The following is a 20,862-nucleotide window of genomic DNA, read 5'->3' as shown; positions in this document are numbered from 1 at the left end:
GCATACCTCAGATAGTAAGCCAAACACTCACTCCTTTGAGCCAACATAGTTTGTGTCAGGTGAGAAAGTGTGTAGGACTTTTATTTTTCTACAGTTTATGTGCTCAGCCAAAGCCATGTTCTCTAAACCATGAGAGCTCAGGAAGATCTGTTTGTCCAAATTGAAACTGGGTGACATCTCCATCTTGATCTCTGATTTGACAAAACTTTGTTTGTAGCAAGAGCTACAAGATCTGAGCCTTCCTGGAAAACCAAAGTGCATTTGGCATTTCCTGTGACTAATTCTTAAAGTTGGCTGTGATATTCTGTATCAGATTTTTTTATTTTAAATTGCTCTCCATTTCTTGTCACATAGGTTCACAAGGCTGATGTTACAGTTATCGTGTTCTTCATCATGCCAGCAAAAACCAACAATTTCAATGTGGAAACCTTGAAAGGACAAGCAGTCCGGAAGCAGCTCTGGTAATTGCCATTCCCACCCTGGTGCAGTCTGATGGGGACTCATGCAAAAGTCTCAGCTGGAGAATGCTCCCTCTTTTTGCTACAACTGAGGATTGTGGGTAACTAGAATGTATTTCAGGGATGAAAGAGATGGGAAAGATAAATAAGGTCAAATATTTCTTCTTTTAGGTCTGTTTTTTTTTTTTTAATCCACAGTTAATTTTAGTTAATTTGTGTTGTCATTCTATTAGCAAATTGTACTTTTTTTTGTAGCAACAGAGTCAAATGCTCTAGAAAATCCAGTGTTCTGAATGTCTTCTGGATGTTTCTGGTACACCCTTTGGATGTGCCACAGAGCTCCCACAAAATAAAGACTGCCTGCTCATTTTTCACAGTGAGCTTCTCTCACTGTGAGAAGTGAATAAATAAAGACTGCCTGCTCGTTTTTAACAGTGAGCTTCTCTGTGGGAAAAATAAATTAATTACACATATTCTTTTATTTAGAAATGTGGAAGTTGCACTGTGTGATCCAGCAGATCAGCCGTTGATAATTGTCTATACTTGTCTATATGGACTACAACAAGCAGTGGCCATAACCAAGCAGTGAAACTTACAGCTATAAAAGGAAAATTGTCACAGTCCTACTTATTTTTCAACTTTTCAAACAAAAAAAGCAAAGCAGGAGCAGGATTAACCTTCACCTGACTTAAACTGCTGTGTGATTCTGTATAGGAAAAAACTGCTTTCAGCTGTTCTTCTCTGTGAAAAGCAGAAGACCCTCTGCATCACTCTATGCAGCATCATCATGGTCATAATCATAATCAGGATAAACCCACCTGCTAGCAGTATTTCATAATAATATCAAATGATTCTCAGGATGCCACAGAAATTAAAGGCAAGAAGAGGCTGGCACTTATACAGGAATACAGCACTTAGACATTAATATGTGAAGGCTGACTTGGGGTATAAAATCCTTCTTTTCCTCTGCTTTGGAAAAGCAGTCTATCCCATCTGGGTTAAATTTAAGATATTGTGCATGGCAATCTATGAAAGTATACTCATGTGGGAACGATCCTGCTGGGGTTTGGATCAGTGTGGCTTAACATTTGGCTGCTTTCCAACTCAGCCAAAATTGACTTGTCCACTCTTGTGTCTATGTGAGCTGGGAAAGGGCACCTAAAAACAGGTATGTGGATTCCCAGCTTGGTAAAGTTTAAGATTTCACTTAACAAGTTTTGGTTTTGCCTAAAGCATAATTAGCAATCAGAAAGGCAGGAAAAGTTCTGTGAAGTGGAACTTCACTATCAGTAGATTCATTCAAATTTAGAGTACAGTTGCTGTTTTGACGACAGAACTTTTTGCCACGGGCAGAATAATAAAAATTACTCTTTGCATGCAGAACAGGAATTCAGTGGAGTTCTTCCTTAGCTAAAATATAACATTTGTCTGACACAGGCCTCATTATTGGCTTAAAACTTGGCCTGAGTTTTTCAGGAAGTTTTTTTTGTTTTGCAAACTATGATAACTACCTTTAAGTCTTGTTTCCAATAGCACTTGTTTCCAATAGTCTGTGAGTTGGGAAAAAGGGCAGAAAGTGAAGGGGGAAGCTTGCTTTGAAAACTCCTATTTGTTTAATTCTTATATCTTGCATGTCTCTTCCAGGTCAAGAGAAGCTGGAGCTCTCTCTGTCCATTATTAATGATCGTGTTGCAGTACCTAGGGTCATATATATGCTCTTTTTTTTCACAGCTGACATGTGGTCCACTGATCAGAGAAGAGGGCTAGAAGGAATCCCTAGTAAAGCCTGCCCCTGGCTTTCCCAGTGCACTCATCTGTAGGTGTAGGATAAATCCTCAGCTCTGCTGGAATCCATCAGCACAACTGCTGGCTGGAGAAAGGAGATTTGAGAACCAGACCTCTGTCTGCTTCTGCATCCTGGGTTCCATCAGTCTATCAGTTTAATTTCCAGCAGCAGGAATCTCTTTTATGCTGTCTTTGTCCTGGATTCTCCTGTTTTATATGTATATTTATTTATCTTTCCAGGGACACTGCACAGTCTGTGAAAGAAAAGTTTGGAAGGAAACTCTACAATGCCTTGCTGAAGTGAGTGAATAAGTTGCTTTGCTCTGCCTTGCAGAGCCTCATGTTCAGGTGGCTTTACTTGTGCTGTTTCTGTGCTTCTGCTCTTCATGTAAGGGATTTTGACATCCATAGGAAGGCATGGTAGGAAGATGTGGGACCATAAACAGGATACTTGTTTAACAGGCAAATCACAGAGAAAAAAAATAAAGGTTCCAGCAGCTTGTGGTGGAAAGACTCTTAAGAGACACAGGGACGTCTAAGTAACACAAAGGCTTATTCACTGTCAAAAACTAGCTACTTCAGCTTAAAAAAGCACCAAAGTATAATGTATTAGTGATTCAATCGTATAGTTTCAGAAGACAGTTGGAAGTGAATGACCCAAAGCACAGGTGAGATGACTGGAACTGCAATAAAAACAAGCTGTGTCCGAAAAACAGAAGAAAGCAATTCTTTTCCTTTCTTTTTTCAAAAGTTAATTAGGAGATCGGCAAGTATATGGGAGAACAGAATATAGGGAATATAGAAAGGCCATGAAAACAAAGGAAAGGTTCATGTTGACATTAGCAAACTTCAGATCAGACCTTCTTGGCCATTTCTTCATTTTCTTTACAAAAAGGACAGTGAATCATTTGGTAAAATTGGTTGTGTGTTTCCTTTGCAGAGGAGAAATCCCAGACCTGAACAAGATTCTTGACCGAGATGACATAAGCATTATGAAAAGGGCCATCTTTTCAACTCAGGTCAGAAAATATGTTATTTGTATAAACATCTGATCAAAATAATGAATGTGATGATGTAAAAGGATTGAGTATGGCATATAGCAATATATGTGTGCATTGGGAGAGGTTTTCAGCAAATACACTTCTTATCAGTAACATTTAAAATCAGCTCTGATTGTTTTTAATGAGAGTATGACCCAAACGGACCTTTAGGGGAGTCCATGGATATTGCTTCAGTCACATGCATTCCTAATTATTTTATTTTGAGCTAAGTGTAAACTTGGAGTTGTTCCTGAGCCTGGATTTTTCCAGTTTTATTAAATATGTGAAATCAAATGCTAAGGACATATAGCATTGACTAACAATCTTCAAAATTAAATGGTGGGCCCTTCTTAAAGTTAGTACAAATTAATTTATTTTGAGGTAAATTAAGCTTATTTACATCAATGAAAAAATCTGCCGCTGTCTTCCAATAGCCTTAGGAAATGGCAACAGAACCGTTTGCCAAGAGTTTGTCTGATTTATGGATTGCCTTTTCTATGCTCAGAGACACTCTCTGCCTCCAGTGACCACCCACAACATGATTGATGACAGCAATGACCCAATCCTCAACACCATCCGGCGCATTGGGCTGTTCAACAACCGCACAGACCGCGTGAAGGTGCGTTCTGGCCGCCTCATTTGAGACCCAGAATGGGATTTCTCTGAACATTCTCAGTCTGCATCACTGGGGGGTGCAGCTACATTCTTGATAGGTGGTATTATACTGCTAGAGTACTTCTCTCTTCCTCCCTTTTCAGGAATTACAACTTGTCACTGCACAGGGATCCTCAGGTGCTGTTTAGCCAAGCTAATTTCCAGTTAGAAATCTGAGGTTAGGGAGCTGTTTCCATTGCTGCCTCCTGCACTGAATGAGTAGCTGCTAACTGCTGAAATCAAGAAAGTGCCATGGGTCATTTGCACCCAGATAGAAAACTTTGACATAGATTCACTTGCTTAAAACTGGAGGTCCAAGGTTTGAGCACAGACATTCCTGGAGTATTGATTCATCTCTTAAGAGCAACACCCTGATACTCAGCATTTTCTGTAAAAGATTAACCAGGGCTTTGAGCAGAAAGCATTCCTGTTCATGCCATGCTCATGTTTACATCACCTGTTGAAACTAAATTAGTGCAAATAAATCTTTTCCTTATTTCCATGTTTACTTTGTCAAACCACAGAAATTATCAGCTTCTGCTTTCACAGGTCTGCCGAAGTTGTTTTTTTCCTGGCAATCTCTGATATTCTAACTATGACTATCTCAACATCTATCTAGTCGAAATTGAACCTAAAATTGCAAATTCTTCCTCTTCCAAACCTTTTATTTAAAGCCAGATCCAAAGTATCTCTAACAATGACATATCAATTATTCTCAGTTTCTTTTTAAACCCATGGCTATACCTGAGTAAATATTTTCTTATACTTCCTAGTTGCTTCTTCCTGGCTTAACATACGAGCATTAACTCCAATAAATTCTGGGATCATCATGTGGTAATAATACACAAGATGTAACAAAAGTGGGGGAGAAGGATGCACTGTGTACAGATGTAGTAAAAAATGCCTCAGAATTAACTGCTTGAAGGCATTACAGAGCAGATAGGATATAACACAGCAGACACGATGATCTACTTCTCAGCAGATGTCCAGTTTGTAGAAATCTGTCTTTACCCTGAAAAATGACCTCCTCCATGAACAGGCTTAATACTTAATGAGCTAAATACCATTTTTAAAAATTCTGTAAACTTCAAATTGAAAGTAATTTTGAGAGAGGTACAACATATTCAGGCAGACACAGCTGGCATGGGAAAAATCCCCTCAGCAATTCCAGTGAAATCACTGGGATCAAGTAAGCTTGCAAAATGAGCTTACAGCCCATTTACTGGTTGAGTACATTCATTTGTTTACTCAAATGAGTAGCATGACAATTTTATTAAGAAGGGATAAAAGCCCATCCTGAGCATGGAATAATGGCTGTGGTATGTTCATGCAGGGAGATAAACCCAGAGCAGTTTAAACCATTCCCTCACATTTTAACCTCCCGAAGCTGACTGGGCATCACATACAAGGCACTTCTCAAATAAGCAGCAGATGTGGGGCAGTAACCCCAAACCCTGCAGAGTCATGCAGATAAATTAACTTTGGTCCTTAGAGGTGTCTTTCAGCAAGATTAATTAGGCACAGGTTTGTGGTGACAGGGCTATAATGTGCCTGCTTTCAAAATTCCACCCATTCTTGGGAGATCTGTTGAGTACAGTGAACATTCCTTTATCTCAGGGAATGCTGTGAAGTTCAGAAGTGCTGTGTCTGTCTGAGGCCTCCTCCTAAAGAGACATCCCAGTAAAATCACAGAATGATTTGTGTTGGAAGGGCCTTAGAGATAATTTCACTCCTTCCCCCTGCCATGGGCAGGGACACCTTCCACTAGCCCAGGTTGCTCACAGCTCCATCCAGCCTGGCCTAGGACACTTCCAGGGATCCAGTGGTAGCCACAGCTTTTCTGGGCAACCTGTGCCAGGGCCTCACCACCCTCACAGGGGAGAATTTCTTCCTGATATCCAATCTTAACCTGCTCTCTGGGAGTGTGAAGCCATTCCCCCTTGTCCTGTCACTCCAGGCCTTTGTAAATCCTCCATACCTTTGTACAAGAGACCAAATCTTGCTAAATGCCACAGCCTTAGGCCTAATTCTCAATGCATGTGGGCCCCCTTGGTGAAGAAGGGTAAAGCTAAATACCTGTCCAGTGAAAAGGGGATTCATCATCAGTCCTATTTTCAGGACAAGAGTGCACACAGGCAGGATGTGTTTTAGTGTGAGCAGTGGGGTAGATAGCAGATGGGTGGCCAAAGGAGATGTTGTCCAGATACTTAGAAACAGACCAGAATGAATAAAGGTGCCTAAGTTTATTGATAATTGAAATATATCAATGATGGTTTTCTTTTACCTCTAACATAAGTTTTGAATATCCAGGTGATCCTACATCCAGAGTTTCTTTCTTCAACAAGCCCCTTGCTGCCCTTGGACTATGAGGAGTTTGTTAGAGGCTGCCACCTTGGTGTATTCCCATCATACTATGAACCCTGGGGCTACACTCCAGGTAGGAATTTTGTACCCTTAACTAGCGTAGAAAGATGAGCACCCATTCTGTTGCTGCAGCCAGTTCCTTCTGAAGTTCTGCAAAAACTCTTTAAACTCTGTTTCCTCTGCCATGCAAAGGTCTTACTGCTGGCAAAACTGTCCCTGCAGTTTACTCTTTCCTGTTCTAATGTGTAATCTTTTGATTTTTTTATGGCTTTAGAACAAGAAATAATTTTTAAAACTTAATTCTTGGTTGAAGGATTTTTAAAAAAGGTGTGCAGGAATGTAAATATTTAAAAAGCAGGGAAAGAAATCTGATGCTGCCAGCTGACATAGTTTAGTGGATTTAATTGAAAATAGCAAGTTTGAGAGAATTATGTAATGCCATAGCTATTATTTAACAGAAATACATGCGCTGGTATGTATTTCATTGAATCTCATTGAATTTACTGGAAATTTCGAAAAATGCAGAGAGCATATAGATTGTGACTTAAAATATTCTCTCTGTCAATACTCATTTGTATTTCCCAGAAACAAAGACTGATTTTTAAAGGTATATCTAAAACTATTTTACAGACACCAGTTTTATTGTCATATGAGTGAAGGCCATGTAGATGTCTCTGCACTTTTGTAAGACTAGAGTCTGCATGCTGGTTTAGGTTAGGCTTAGGCTCCTTGGCAAAAACGTTTTAAGGAGGGTAAGCAATTATCCTTACTCATGGATGTGACAGAAAAAACTACAAAAAATCTATACATATTCTGATTTTATAAAACTAGCTCCACATCTGCTGTGAATGTAGTCCTGAGTTAATCATGGGGTTTGTTGTTTTGGGATGGGATTTTTATTTTGGAGGGTTTTTTTTTTCCTGCTATAGAGACCTGTTGGCAAACTATCGAAATCCAAAGTTTGATATGCTCCTGCCCCTAAGAGATTCAGCTTTGTAAAGAGTTGTGAACAACTAATGAACATAGGTGTACATTAGGCTCCAATTTAAAATCCAGATATTGGGGTTCTCTGTTTAAAAACTGCAGTCCCAGAAAGTTTTCAGTTTAGCTGCTCTGAAACACAAACTTATGTTTGCAAACACAGGGTGAATTTTGTGTTTAAAATTTCTTTTTATATTTTTTCCAATAATCCACAACAAAACATTATTATTGTTTTCACTTGACATTTTCAGAGCAGCTTTATTGTTATGGGACTTTCTGTCTGCCTGTTTTGTTTTTGTTTTCTCATAAAGGTGAAACCACTGCAGGTGTATTGTCCTGAAACCCTTTTTGCCTGTTTCTTTCTGCAGCTGAGTGCACTGTGATGGGCATTCCCAGTGTAACCACAAATCTCTCTGGATTTGGCTGTTTCATGCAGGAACATGTTGCTGACCCAGAAGCTTATGGTAATAACTTTAACAGCATATCAAAATATCACCTCTGAGTTAGGAAAGCAAAAAGCACAGCAAGCATGCTGTTACCCCTCAAATTTGTGTTTCTCTAGGACAAGGAAATGCATTAGGGGAATATATTCAGAGCTCTGAATATCTTGTTAAGTTGAACAAGTGATTTCAGCTTTCATATTTATCCAGACCCTTTATGGGTTATTTTTTTTCGGTCTCCCTTTAATCTTTTGTTTTCCATATTCTTCCAAATTCATCACTGCTCATATCAGTCTGGAGTCTCCCAGCATTTCCCTTTAGTGCCTCTGGTTATAATGGTCTAAGCCTTCCAAAGAAGCTGGGAAAGTCTGCTTCTCTTAATAGTGTGGGATTCAAGACCAGCGACATGACCCTCCCCAAACAAACATTAAATTACCATGTACACTTAAAAAAAATAAAGCCATGGAAATACAAGGAATCTACTTCAAATAAATAGTGATCTGCTCAGGTTCATAACTGGAGTGCCAATGCCTGGTATGTCAGGATGATTCTGCCTCTTGAGTCATCCTCTGCCTCAGTAGCTCCTCCTTTTAGGGTTGTTTTCCCCTGTTTTCCAACTGGTGCAGTTGTCACTAAAGCTGTGGCCTCCCCAAGGTACAGAGCAAAGGCACAGCCCTCCCTGTCCTTTCCTCCTTGCTTAGCCAGGGCTGACTGGAAGCCCCATCTCTGGAAGTGTCCAAGATCAGGCAAAATATAGCTCTGAGCAACCTGGGATAGTGGCAGATGTCCCTGCCCATGGCAGGGTTTGGAACTTGATGATCTTTAAGGTCCCTTCCAAGCTGACCCATTCTGTAATTCTGTGGTTCTATGAATATTGAGCACATTCCCAAACCAGGGCCTCTTTGCAAGTACTTGGGCTTGTTTCCACAATCAGGCAGTGACAGCCCCACACTGGTGCCACCTTTGCCTGACCTAGAGGCAAGGGTTAGAGCCAGGTACAAAATCTAGATAACCTGCCTGGGTGAACACGTCTTTGGGACCTTTCAGAGAGACCACAGAACACAGGTCACCTGCTCTTCTCTGCCAAAACATAGGTGTGAGTTGTATAAATTACTGTGCTGGTCCCAAGCACTTCATTAAGGTAGTTTTGCATCTCTCATGTCCATTGAGAGAGCTGCAAGGTCTGGCACCCTCTTCTTGCCAACACTCTGGTTTAAGGAGGGTGGCAAAAATAAAGTATTAATCTCAACAATGTAGAGGCAAAGTTTACCTCTGCCCTCTCTCTGCCAGAATTGTCTGTTGAATGATGTATGTGAGTTAGCTGTCTCCATGGAAACACTTGTATTTCTACAGAAAAGACAGCCTCTCTCCTACAGCCTGATTCTGGCCATCCACACTTGTGAATTCTACAGCAAGCTAGGAAAGCACTAGATGGATTATGTTTTCCTTAAGAAGTCAGTATTTTTAAAATTATGGGAAATAAAAATTATATATCTTTATCCAGAAGCTCGAACCCTTTTGGACATCATCAACAAAGCCTCTGAGTTTTGAAGAATTTGCTGAATTTCAGCCTGAAAAGTAGAAAAAATTAAATTAAAAAAAAAAACCAGCATATTTCTCTGCATCTCTCCATTTCATCAGAATGGTAACAAATGTTCCAGTTGTAGCTGCCTTTTAACATTAAAAAGAATATACTGCATGTAACATTTGATAGCTGACAGAAGGTAGATGGGAGGTGTAGGAGGTCAGATCCCATCTTCAGTCCCACTCACCTCGGCCTCCCTGGTGTCCCTCAGGGATCTACATCGTGGACAGGAGGTTCCGCTCGCCGGACGAGTCGTGCAACCAGCTGACCCAGTTCCTGTACGGGTTCTGCCAGCAGAACCGGCGCCAGAGGATCATCCAGAGGAACCGCACCGAGCGCCTCTCCGACCTCCTGGACTGGAAGTACCTGGGCAGGGTGTGTGAGAAAGAGGCAGTAAAAACTCCAGGCTTGTAGGCCTGGCCAGAGCCCTCAACACGGTGCTGCAGTGCGAGCACACAGCCCCGTGCTGAAATTCCCCTCTCCAAGGGGATAAAGGCAAAGCCTGCACATTTCCTTCCATGCTCCAGTGGCAAGGAGAGACTGAACAGGTTAGAGCAGAATCCAGTCACACCACCGAGCTCTTGCTGGTGCTAAACACAATGTAAAAATCTGACGGTGTTGGCAACACCTACACTAAGGTGGATTTGTGTTCCTAAGTCATCTGGACACTTTCAAAAATCTTTCCCATCCTCCATGAAATGTTGCTGGGCTCTATGGCTCCTCAACACTCCTCAAGTACCTCTGTACTTTAAATGCAAAATAGTGTTTTTAATTTGACACAGGGCACTACAGTACCACCTATTCAGAAGACAGTAGTGAAATATTGTTTTCAATTCTGCAGGACTAAAAAAGTGGATGCACATATATGAGTTTTGTAACTGTTTTGAACCTTTTCCTGCTCTGATACCTGTGTGTGAACCTTAGTATTTATATGGTTCCCAACACTGCATAAGACATAACGAGCTATTTTTTCCGTGCATGTGCTGCAAACTCAGGAATACAGTGGATCTAAAAATATTTTTGTCAAATTCTTAAATACCAGGCATCAGTGAACTCATAAATGTCACTTCTCTGTTGCTATTACACATGCTTCAGTGCAGTCCAAAGTGACTTTGAATGAGCCTAAAACTTATGTGTAATACATATGCACACTTAAAAATGTAAATTTTCCTTGTTTAAAAAACCCCACAATTCTTTCCTGAGGGATGAAGAATACCTGTCACTCAATAGGAGCTACACTGACCAAGACAAGTCCTAGTTTCCATTTTAATACATCTTACAGACACCTTATTCAGCTTCTGCTCCAGACCTCTTTGGTGTGAATCTGTCAAGAATGGCTCATCATTTCACAGTACAAGCAGTGATATCAGCTGGATTCTGCTTATCTGAAAACATGTTTAGCGTTTGTTCAGCACCATCTTTTAGAAAATAACTCATTTTATGTTCCTTTCCCCCCTTGCTTAAGTCTACCCAAGATTTCTATGGCTTGTAATGGCTTCTCTGTTGTGTTGCAGTATTACATGCATGCCCGACACTTGGCCCTCAGCAGAACATTCCCAGATAAATTTGAGATGGAACCAAGTGCTCCACCAAAGGTAAAGTCTGCTTTTGGAGATGAGTTCATTTTGCCTGCTTTACAAGGAGAGAGAGGAAGAGTGTGAGGGAGAAGAGATGTAACAAGTTTGGGTTAAATAAAGAGAATTAGGAACTCCTACTTAGAAGCTTAACAAGTTATAGACCTAGTCTCCAGTCAGGAGTATGCTGTTTTGGGCTGGGACATAGTCAATTTCTCTCCCAGTAGCTGGGCTGTGTTTTGCATTTGTGCTGAAAGCAGTGCTGGTAGCACAGGGATGGTTTAGTTCTTGCTGAGCAGGGTTTGAACAGAGCCGGGAACTTTTCTGCTCCTCACCCACCCTGTCAGTGATGGGCTGGGGGTAGAGAGGGAGTTGGGAGGGGACACAGCTGGGACAGCTGACCCTTAATGGCCAAAGGGACACTGCACACCTTATGGCATCATGCCCACTATATAAAGCTGGGGGAAGAAGGAGGAAAGGGGGATGTTCAGAGTGCTGCCATTTGTCTTTTCAAGTCACTGTTACCTGTGATGGGGCCCTGCTTTTCTGGGGATGGCTGAACACCTCCTTGCCCATGGGAAGTGGGGAATGAGTTCCTGGATTTGCTTTGCTTGTGTGCACAGCTTTTGCTTTCCCTACTAAACTGTCTTAATGTAACCCATGAGCTTGCCCACTTTCCCCTTTTGATTCCCTCCTTGGCCTCTCCAGGAGGGAGTGCACTGAGGCCATGTGGGGCTGACTGGGGTTAAACCACAACATACTGGTGTCAGATCCAAACACAGGGGTTACCAGGTGGGACACAGGAACACGTCTTCAGATGATTTAGACTGAGCTGGATAGGACCATGACACTTTGCACCAGCTGAGGAACTGGCCCTTAAAATTCCTCTTGGAAGAGTGGCTGCTTCTCCTTTTTGCTTCTGCTAAATGCCATGGAGATGTTCTGCACCAACCAAATAGAGGGGAGTTGGGAAAGGATGTTCTTGGGAAAGCAAGGCAAGGTATTGCCTTCTTCTGAACATGCTATGTTGGCTGGAGCTACAAGGGGTCACTTTAAAGGCACACCTTCAAACAGTTCTTGCCTAGTCCAGATTAGCACCAATTTGAGAAGAGAGGCTGCTCAGAACAATGTTACTTGGAACCAAACCTCAAAGAGCAACTCTTGATTTTTTTAGTAAGGAGAGGAGGTTCAGACCAAACCCCTTTGCTGGTTTTGCAGATGCTGACATTATAACTAGAAAACCATTTTGAATGTTTAGATTGAAACCTGAATTTCAGTAAGCATATTCTGACTACAGAGTACAGAAGGATTTTGTCCTATGCTGATTGTTTTGAGGCTCAGTAAAGATAGCCATGTTTTGCAAAAAGCAGTGCTGGAAGGGCAGGATGTTGTTTATGGCACAGGGTAAACATCTCTGTCATACAAGTGTGTATGTACTGGCAGAGGAGGACTGAGGAGGATCTGGGTTGAGGGAAACTTAATTTTAGATTGCAGGGCAGGTCTAGCTTACATATGACTTCCACTGGCTTCCTCTGAAGTGATGATAGCCTTAACTTTAAATAAGGTATAACCTTATTTATAACTTATAACCTTAAATTGCTGTATAAAACCAATGGAGGAGCTCAGCTGACACATTCCCCTTGCTTCTGTCCCTGGCAGACCGAAGGTTTCAGGTTCCCCAGGCCTTCATCGGTGCCGCCATCGCCCTCTGTCTCCCAGCATTCCAGCCCTCACCACAGCGAAGCCGAGGACGAAGATGAGGATGAGAGATACGATGAGGATGAGGAAGCTGAAAGGGATAGGCAGAACATCAAGTCCCCCTTTTCCCTTGGAGCCTTGCCACAAGGAAAGAAGAAGCAGCATGGAGAATACAGGAACTGAACTGGTTGCTCTCCCTATCCACTCAACAGTTTCTCCTGTAGGCTTGGCAAGCTTTGCGTTAAGGACAGTGTGATGTAATTAGGGGAACTTTAAATGTTACTTGAGCTACACTTTTGGAAAGCCTAATATTATTTCACCTTGCAAGTAGTTTAAATGACAATTTTTCTGTGCCCCTTTGAGGTAGAAGAGATTTTTCAGGCTTAATAAAACTAGAGGATGAGACAATACCCTCAGGAGCTTATACAAACTGCAAATCATACCTTTGTCTGTGGAATCAACTGTATTAATCATAGTCTAGACAAATAGCTACATTTTGGGTATCCCAAAGGAATTTCTGCTTCATTTATGTTTCCCCTTTTCCCCTCCTAAACTAACATGAACTTTAAACCAGAGCTCAAAAAATTAGAGGGAAAAAAAGAGTGTTACACTGGAGAAATATTGGAAGAGTTTAAAAAGATACACTGAAAAGAAAATGGTCTTTCTTTTTCCTGATGCTGTTTATTGTAAGCTTACATAACATTTTTTTACAGCAAACAGAAGTGTCTTAATCCAGTGGTAAAACATACTTCCTGTGGAACAATATAATGTCTTATGCAGTGGGCATTTGAATTTTAGAGACAAATGAAGTCATCTTTCTGACGTCATTTAGACCCACAATAAACAGCAGACCATTTATTTTCTGATTCCTCTGGTATGTCTCTTTTATTTTCATCTTGTTGTAGATTCTAGGTTTGTTAACAAACTGATTTGGGAGGAAATTAATGTAACTTGGCTAAGGGGAATGACAAAATTTCCTTAAGTGTCACCTTCCCCTGCAGACAAGAAGCCACACAGTGTGACAACATTCAAGGATCAGTAATTTCCATTAGTTCATGCTCTATTTCACTTCTTCCAGAAGAGACCTAATCCTAACAAATAATGCCAAAAAACTTCAAGATACAATTTTGAAAAGCACTTGAGACTTCAAAGTTCTTGGGAGATAACTGATCCTCACAACAAGAGCTAAACATTTCATTTGCCTTGCAGAAAACTTTTAGAAGCATTTCAGCTCCTAGAGATGCAGAGAGTGCCTGAAAGGGCTCTTCAGAAGCACATCTTGTTGTGAGGAGGTTAGAGATCAATCTCTTGTTTTTCAAGTTTGTGCATCAAAAATTTCTCATGCTGCTCAAGAAAAGACATTTCCAGAACTTTATGCAGCCTGTTCTTCAGCAGGTGGGACAATGTAAGCTTTGGAGATTTTTATCTTTCCTGTCAATCCCAGGGGGAGCCTGGATGCCCAGCTTTGGTTAGGCTCCTACTTTTCAAACACTTAACCAATGCTTGATGATATGGTTCTGACTATAGGCCACTTTTATTCTAAGTGACAATGTGCTTATTTGTATTTTTGACCACCTAAAATCCATTTTAAATCTGGACTTATAATCTTGAGCTGATTTGGATACTTGAAAGAATATTCTCATGAGTCAGGTTCCAGTTTTTATGGTGAAAACTTATTTGAAATTTAAAGGAGTCACTATTTCTTTAGCCATTTAAAAAAGGTAATTCAACACTAAGTAATTTTTTATATAAAAGTGGTGAAAGCAAAGATACTGCAAATCTTTTCTTTCAACTGCATTTTGTGTTTCTTCCACAATGTGCTCCTCATCAGAGTTCCCTTAGAGAGTCAAAAAATGTAATGGCTGAGAGTCCCAAAGAAAGAACTTATGAAGGGCATATTGACTGAAAGTTGATGTTTTCATAAAAAAATTGAGAAATCTGTACTTATTGCTTGTATTTCTAAGCTCTGCTGTAGAGCAGGAAGGCTGTGTGTGTTTCAGCACACTCACATGCTTTGAGCACCCTCCTGGTGTTAGAAAGTGCTCAGATTTGAGGTAGGACCAATCTGAATTCTCAGATTCAGGTCCTGCAGTGGCCAAAGCGACCTCTGCCCCACGCCTTGGATTCGTGTTAGCTCTGCCTTGATTCCAGGATTAGTAACGAGGCAATTTATCTATAGCTAAACACTTCTGTATGTTGAATTTGTAGCATTGGAGGAACAGCTTCTCCTCCAGCCACAGCAACAGATTGCCTAAATTAAGTGCCACACATTCCCAACACCTGACAAACTTGGTAGCAGCTATCTGTTACATAAGGGATTGTCTTCCAGATGGAAATCACTGGGGTTTCACAAACAGCTCACCAGCAAGGCAGAAAGTCTACTCTGATTATATTTGTGAAGAATTGTTATCAGGAGCACACATAAAATCAGTCAGCTGGGAATAGGGTGGGTGCAGCTTCTGTATCACTGGGACAGGCAGAAGAATATAAATTTCAGGACACTGATAAACCAAAGGATGATAACTCCTCTACTTCTCACTTTTCTAGTGGAAGGTCCCAGCATTTGGAACTGGATGATCTTTTAGGTCCCTTCCAAACTAGGCCTTTCTAGGATTATGTTCTCCGATTCCATGCTACTTTTTGTCTGAGCACAGATCCTGTAAAACATGCTGGAAAATCACTTAGATGCACCTGAGATATTCCAAATATGCTGGAAACAAAGGGCATCTAAAATAATGAAAGAATTCAAATGGATACCATTGGTCTTGAGGTGAAGTTCATAATGAATGTTCTGTCATACAACAAACACTGCCATTGGAAGATATATCAGTGCTTAAAAATGAACAAAACAGGACACTTAGCTTCCACCATCTCATCAGTGGAGTGATGCAGATTATAAACAATGACTGAAAGTGCCTCTAACCCCACGAAACAAATAAATTCCTCTATTCCTTCAGCTGTGTGTCTTTGTGTTGAGGTAAAGCAGCACCATAGTTAGTGTGAGTAAATCAGCAGTATTATGAGAAAGATCAGGAGAATTTAACATTAAAAGATGAAGAGCTTGACTAGAAGGTTAAAAAAATAAAACAGTTGCTTGGACACAGAAATCATGTGGCTACTCTTTAATTACATCAGAACTACAGAGGGCTTTCCCGTGAGACCACAGAACTACATAAATAATACATCCTTATCAGCAAGAATGATAATTAACAGATTTATGCATAATTCCAGTTCTGCAACTCAGAAAGAAAGAACAAAAAATACAATCACAAAGCAGTCTTTAATGAGGCCTTGATAATGCAAGACCTGTCCCCAAACTGTCTTTATGTGCTGGGACTTGCTCAGTAGGATTTTTCAGAGTATTTCTGCAGGAGTGGACTGGGGCAATAAGTGCTGCTGCCTATTCTCTGTGCTGACTGATACCTGCCAAATAAAAATTGAAAAGAAAAACAAATCACCAGTTTTGCAGTCACAGACAGCTGGAATGTTTTTATATCTCACTGAATTTATTGACCATCAGCAGCCTACAGGGCCATCAGTGAAGTAGTAGTGGAATCTGTCTTTATCAGGGTTCAAAAAGCTTCACTATTCAGCTGAGTGGAAGGTGGTAAAAGGTTTCCCAATGACAATTGAAAAACTTCTTAATGAAGTTGTCCAAAGAGACAGTTTTAATTATCTTTTCAGGTGAGCTGATGGCGTGTATTTTAAATTTCAGATGAGACATACAAAGTGCTTTAAAGAAAGCAGAAACTTTACAGATGCTTTCCTTATCTGAACTAGTACCTTTTAATCCCTTTGCATGCAAAATTTTGCAATGTGAAAACACCTCACCCTTTGGGAACTTCAGTGAGAATTGATGAAACACTTTACTTACACAAGTTATGCTTTCAGGTTCAAAGCTGTACAAATGTTAAAGGCATTTGAAATAATTTCACCAATTTAATAGACTGTCTGTCAGGTAGCCAGGGTGTTCACTGTTTTCTTCTTCCACTACAAGACAAAACACAATGGGGAGAAGTAAGTTGTAGATGAAGGAAAGTTCAACCAGACACAGTTTTGAGCTTTCAGATGTGCCTTAGGCACAGATTCAGTGCAGTGTGACTGCTCAGCTGAGACAGAGGGAGCACCTCTAAAAACAGTCATGTATTCTCTAATTTTTAAATGTAGGAATTTTTCTGTTTGCTGAAGAAGAAAACTACAAACTGTGTCCAGAGGGGTAAGTTAGCACATGGCAAAAAAAAAATCATGCTGAAGAAAATAATAGATTTGTTCTTCATTTGTGCATTGCTCTCAGTCAGCTGATCTGAAAGTGCATGGCTTACCCAGGTTTGACTGGTTATTTCCTACCATACAGATGGAAATGTTACTCCACCTAGTTTTTTTTCAAACAAGCTGCCAGTTCTGCTTATCTCTCTCAGATATTTCACCCTTTTTTCTCTGTTGCTGTCCATCTCCCCTGCTATAGCAACAACAGGCTGGAAAATACCACTAAAATTTGGAAAAATCCACCTTCAGCAGAGGCTTTTGTGGGCATGTAAATGGCACTTTCACTGGTTTAACTTTAGAAGTGCTCACATATTTTGTCCAAAGCACTGTGCTCATTTTTTTATTCTGCCTTTTTCTCACTCCAAAATGCCACTGATTTTTTTGTTTGTTTGTTTGGTTGGTTGGTTTTTTGTTTGTGGTGGGGTTTTTTTTGTTTGTTTTTTTTTTTGTTTTGGTTTGGTTTGGTTTGGATTTTTGTTTTGTTTGTGTGGGATTTTTGTTTGATTGGTTTTTGTTTGGTTGGGGTTTTTTTTGTTTTTTGGTTTTTGTTCAGAGTTCTACCAGGGCAGGGAAGAGAGGCCTGAGCACAGAGCCCCATCTCCATTTCCCAAAAAAAGAAAAAAGTCTGTGGTAGCTGAAGAGGTGAGGGATTTAAGGGCAGAGGACGTGGAGAGCAAAGGTTTAGGGTCTCAGCCTGGTGATGTGAAACCAGCAGCTCCTCTCCTGGGGTTCTTATGGATTCTTTTAAACCTTTGCACCAAATCCAGTGAGGGAATAAAATTTTCACAAGCAAACAGTATGCTATAGAAAAAGTTACCCCAGAAAAGGTTTGGGGTGAAAAATCCAATTGAAAAACAGCCATTCTCTTGAATCCAAACCAGTAAAACATCCAAACAGAAAATTAAAAGCAGAATACACAAATATTTACCTGCTATCATTATGTGGCTCATGTTGTAATCTGTGTAAATGTGCACTCCAATACAGGGCTCTCTGTTGAACAATATCTCAGTTCAAAACAGACCTTCTCGATCAATTTGCTAGTAAATGAAATACTGAAAAACCACTTTTAAAAAGTCAGAGTAAGACAAAACATGCATTTACCTTCCTGTGCTTTCTGTAAGGAAGTAAGGAACAGCACAGCAGCTTCAGAAAGGGATAAAGGATTTGTGTTATGGCTGCGTGTTTCTAGAATGAAAAATCAGAGATGCATGGTTTGTTAGTGTCTTATGACATTTCTTTACTTTGTTCTTTGCTTTTTTATTATTTCTATACTAGAGAGTCAAAGACAAGAAGATATTGTCTCCTTCATTCTACAGCATTGTCTGCTCAAAACCAGCCTGATAATTAACACGAGAGATTAGCAATCTTTTTAAAAGGGAGGTTATTTCAAAATCCCTTGGAAGGTAAAAAGAACATTTTCCTTTTTTGTAGGTTCCTAACTTTTTAACAACATCCTGTTCCCTCCAGAAACCTTGCCTAGTGTAGATTGATGACATCTGCTTCTGTCATTTGTTGCTTCAGCACAATTAATAGCTTGATTTGATTTTTTTTTTCCAGTGCAAAAAGAAAGTCAAAAGCACTGATGAAAATCCCACTTAGCAGCCAGGTCAGTCTGGAAATTATGTAAATGAAATCACACAGGTGCACCGGAGAGGGAAGTCAGCCTTTGTCATGTGCTGGCTGGAATGAAGGCACTGAAAAAAGGGGGTTTAGTTGTTTCCTTGGCTGAGATTCCAGGAAAACAGATCCCCTTCCCTTTCCAGGGATTTCTCCCATAAGCTGGGGAGGTGGGTGGGCTCCACAGCCCCGTGCTGATGGACTCACCCAGCTGCACTCTGTCATACAGGTCCTTCCTCTGGCTCTCATCTGCGATGAAGCGACGTCCCTCTACAAAAGCAGTGAGACAAGGGTGAAAACAGCCCCCAAAATTGTTGTAATTCCTACTTCATAGTCCCTAAAGGACTCTTTTCAATTTTGTATATGGTCAAGAACCTTCAATCTCTTTGCTGGACTATGAAATATTGGCTTTTAAATTGTATTTTTATTAAAAAAACAAACAAACAAACAAACAAAAAACCATCCCAAATCCCAAACTAACAAAATAAAATCACACTGCTTCCTGTGCATCAATAAGAATGAGAAAAACCTCACTAGGGAAGTAACACAATGCATTATTCCGTTGGAAGAATTTTTTAAAAATAACAAAAAGGGCCAAAATCTTCACTTTTATTAATAGAAATAATTGTATTAATGTCACTAAAACTTTCAGTTATCTTTACAGTTGTTTGGAGCTTATATTTATTTTATTTTGCAGTTATTTATATTGTCTCCCTTTTGCATTTCACTCAGGATTATGACCTTCTTTTTCTTTTCTCCAATTTACAGGGAGCTTTTTTTCTTCCCGTCTTTATACCTGCCCTCCCTGATATCTTTTAATTTTAAATCAACAATTCAGAATACAATTTTTCATATTAATATTTCTGTTATATTTGATTATTTGGATCAAAGGACATCTCTAACTAAGTACAAAATCTGAGGATATTCTGATGGGAAGGACCCACAAGGGGCATTGAGTCCATTTGGGAAGTGAATGGCCTGTACAGGGACCAAAGGTGTGACCATGACATAATTAGCACCATGCAATTAGCACATCCTCCCTGCAAGCCTCAAAACTTCCACCCCCACAGCATCCTCAGCATCTCCTGCTTGTGTGGAACCAAGGAATAATCTGGGGTGGGGAAAATTATCTCCTCATAATGAAAAGAGCTCGAGACTTACGTGCACCCTTCAAATAGAGCATGGCCTGAGGAGTCCAGTTTCTCCTTTGGAAATGAGCCTTTATGCCAAATTAAAAAAAAAAAATTAAAAAAAAAGAGGGAAAATAGACATGTCAACATCCCATGCCACTGCTAATTAATGCAAATACTTAATGGCACCAAGCTCTGGCTTCATGATCTCCATGCTGGGCTCACCTGAGGGGCGCTCCAGGAGAAGGTGATGAGGGACGCGGCCAGGAGCAGTGCCAGGGCAGACACTGGGGGTTTCTGCAGCCCCTGTGCACAACAGAGAGCCACAGGGTGCAGGAGGAGTCTTTCACATCTGCACATCCTCCCAGCTTCACATCTAAATTGTTCCCAGCTGCTGCCTTGTCCCTGTCTTGCTGCCAAACCTCCTCTTGCTCAGGGGGGGTTTCAGTGCACCCTGATCTGATCAGAGGATTAACCTTAAATTGAACTTTATTCTTTTTACTCAAATCTATTCCATCCTGGTGAGAGCTACGATCAAGGCAAGTACCTTTTGTGGTCCTATTTACAAGGACATCAGATCCTCCAGAAATGAGGATAATGTACAAACTAATGGGTAAAGATGCTATAAAATCTACCTTGATTTTACCAAACCATAGACAACAAACAAATGTAGGGGGCTTGTCATTCCAAACAAACAAACCAACCAAGAAACAAAATATCTACTTCCCCAGGTTAAAAAAAAAAGGAAAAAAATGTTTTAAATTTAGCATCCTATCAATATCAACCATGATTAAAACAAGTCACAAGACAGGTTTATTTTATTCTTGGAGGTTGTTCACTGATGCAGCACATGCAAATGTAAGCACTGAGCATGAATCCTCTGTGCACAAGTTGCACCTCTGCTTGTTCACACAGACCATGTTGTTATTCATGTATTGGTAATAGTGATGGGCACCAGAGAATCTAACTGTTTGTTTCATCCTGGGTTTGAGAGGTTGTACTATTGGTGTATTTTTAATACAGTTGTTTAAAATACATATAATATATCTATGTGTGTATTTATTTTGGGTTAATTTTAAGGAAAATTTCTTAAGTCCCCCTGCAGTTCCTAAATATTGCACTCACATGAAAAAGAAAGCATTAATTGCAAACTAAATGTTTGCTACAGACCAAAAAATTCTCACTTACCTTCATACTTATCTCGGTGACAAACCTTCAGTCCTCTTTCCTTGGGATGATGTGTCACAAGATCTCCTTCCTACATGGCCAG

At 40.4% G+C, this 20,862-nt stretch overlaps 2 protein-coding genes across 2 annotated transcripts in view; one reads left to right on the top strand and one right to left on the bottom strand.

The window, feature by feature from the left end:
• Positions 1–12,762, top strand: part of GYS2 (glycogen synthase 2) — a 39,983-nt gene extending 27,221 nt beyond the window's left edge. Inside the window, exons 8-16 of the mRNA XM_058022767.1 lie at positions 355–461; positions 2,484–2,543; positions 3,184–3,262; positions 3,789–3,902; positions 6,248–6,374; positions 7,651–7,746; positions 9,519–9,682; positions 10,822–10,902; positions 12,541–12,762. Coding sequence (XP_057878750.1) covers positions 355–461; positions 2,484–2,543; positions 3,184–3,262; positions 3,789–3,902; positions 6,248–6,374; positions 7,651–7,746; positions 9,519–9,682; positions 10,822–10,902; positions 12,541–12,762 — 1,050 coding nt within the window. The remainder of the gene's footprint in view (positions 1–354; positions 462–2,483; positions 2,544–3,183; positions 3,263–3,788; positions 3,903–6,247; positions 6,375–7,650; positions 7,747–9,518; positions 9,683–10,821; positions 10,903–12,540) is intronic.
• A 3,748-nt stretch (positions 12,763–16,510) lies between these two features.
• On the bottom strand, positions 16,511–20,862 carry LOC131083201 (spexin prohormone 1-like). Its single transcript, XM_058023619.1, has 6 exons — positions 20,781–20,862; positions 19,818–19,898; positions 19,624–19,681; positions 18,670–18,732; positions 17,947–18,030; positions 16,511–16,569 (listed from the first exon to the last, which is right to left on the bottom strand). The coding sequence occupies exons 1-6, from the start codon at positions 20,784–20,786 to the stop codon at positions 16,511–16,513; spliced, it is 351 nt and encodes a 116-aa protein (XP_057879602.1). The 5' UTR covers positions 20,787–20,862.

This window comes from Melospiza georgiana, chromosome 4 (genome assembly GCF_028018845.1).
Source record: "Melospiza georgiana isolate bMelGeo1 chromosome 4, bMelGeo1.pri, whole genome shotgun sequence".
NCBI lineage: Eukaryota > Metazoa > Chordata > Aves > Passeriformes > Passerellidae > Melospiza > Melospiza georgiana.
This window is presented reverse-complemented; position numbering and strand designations above follow the sequence as displayed.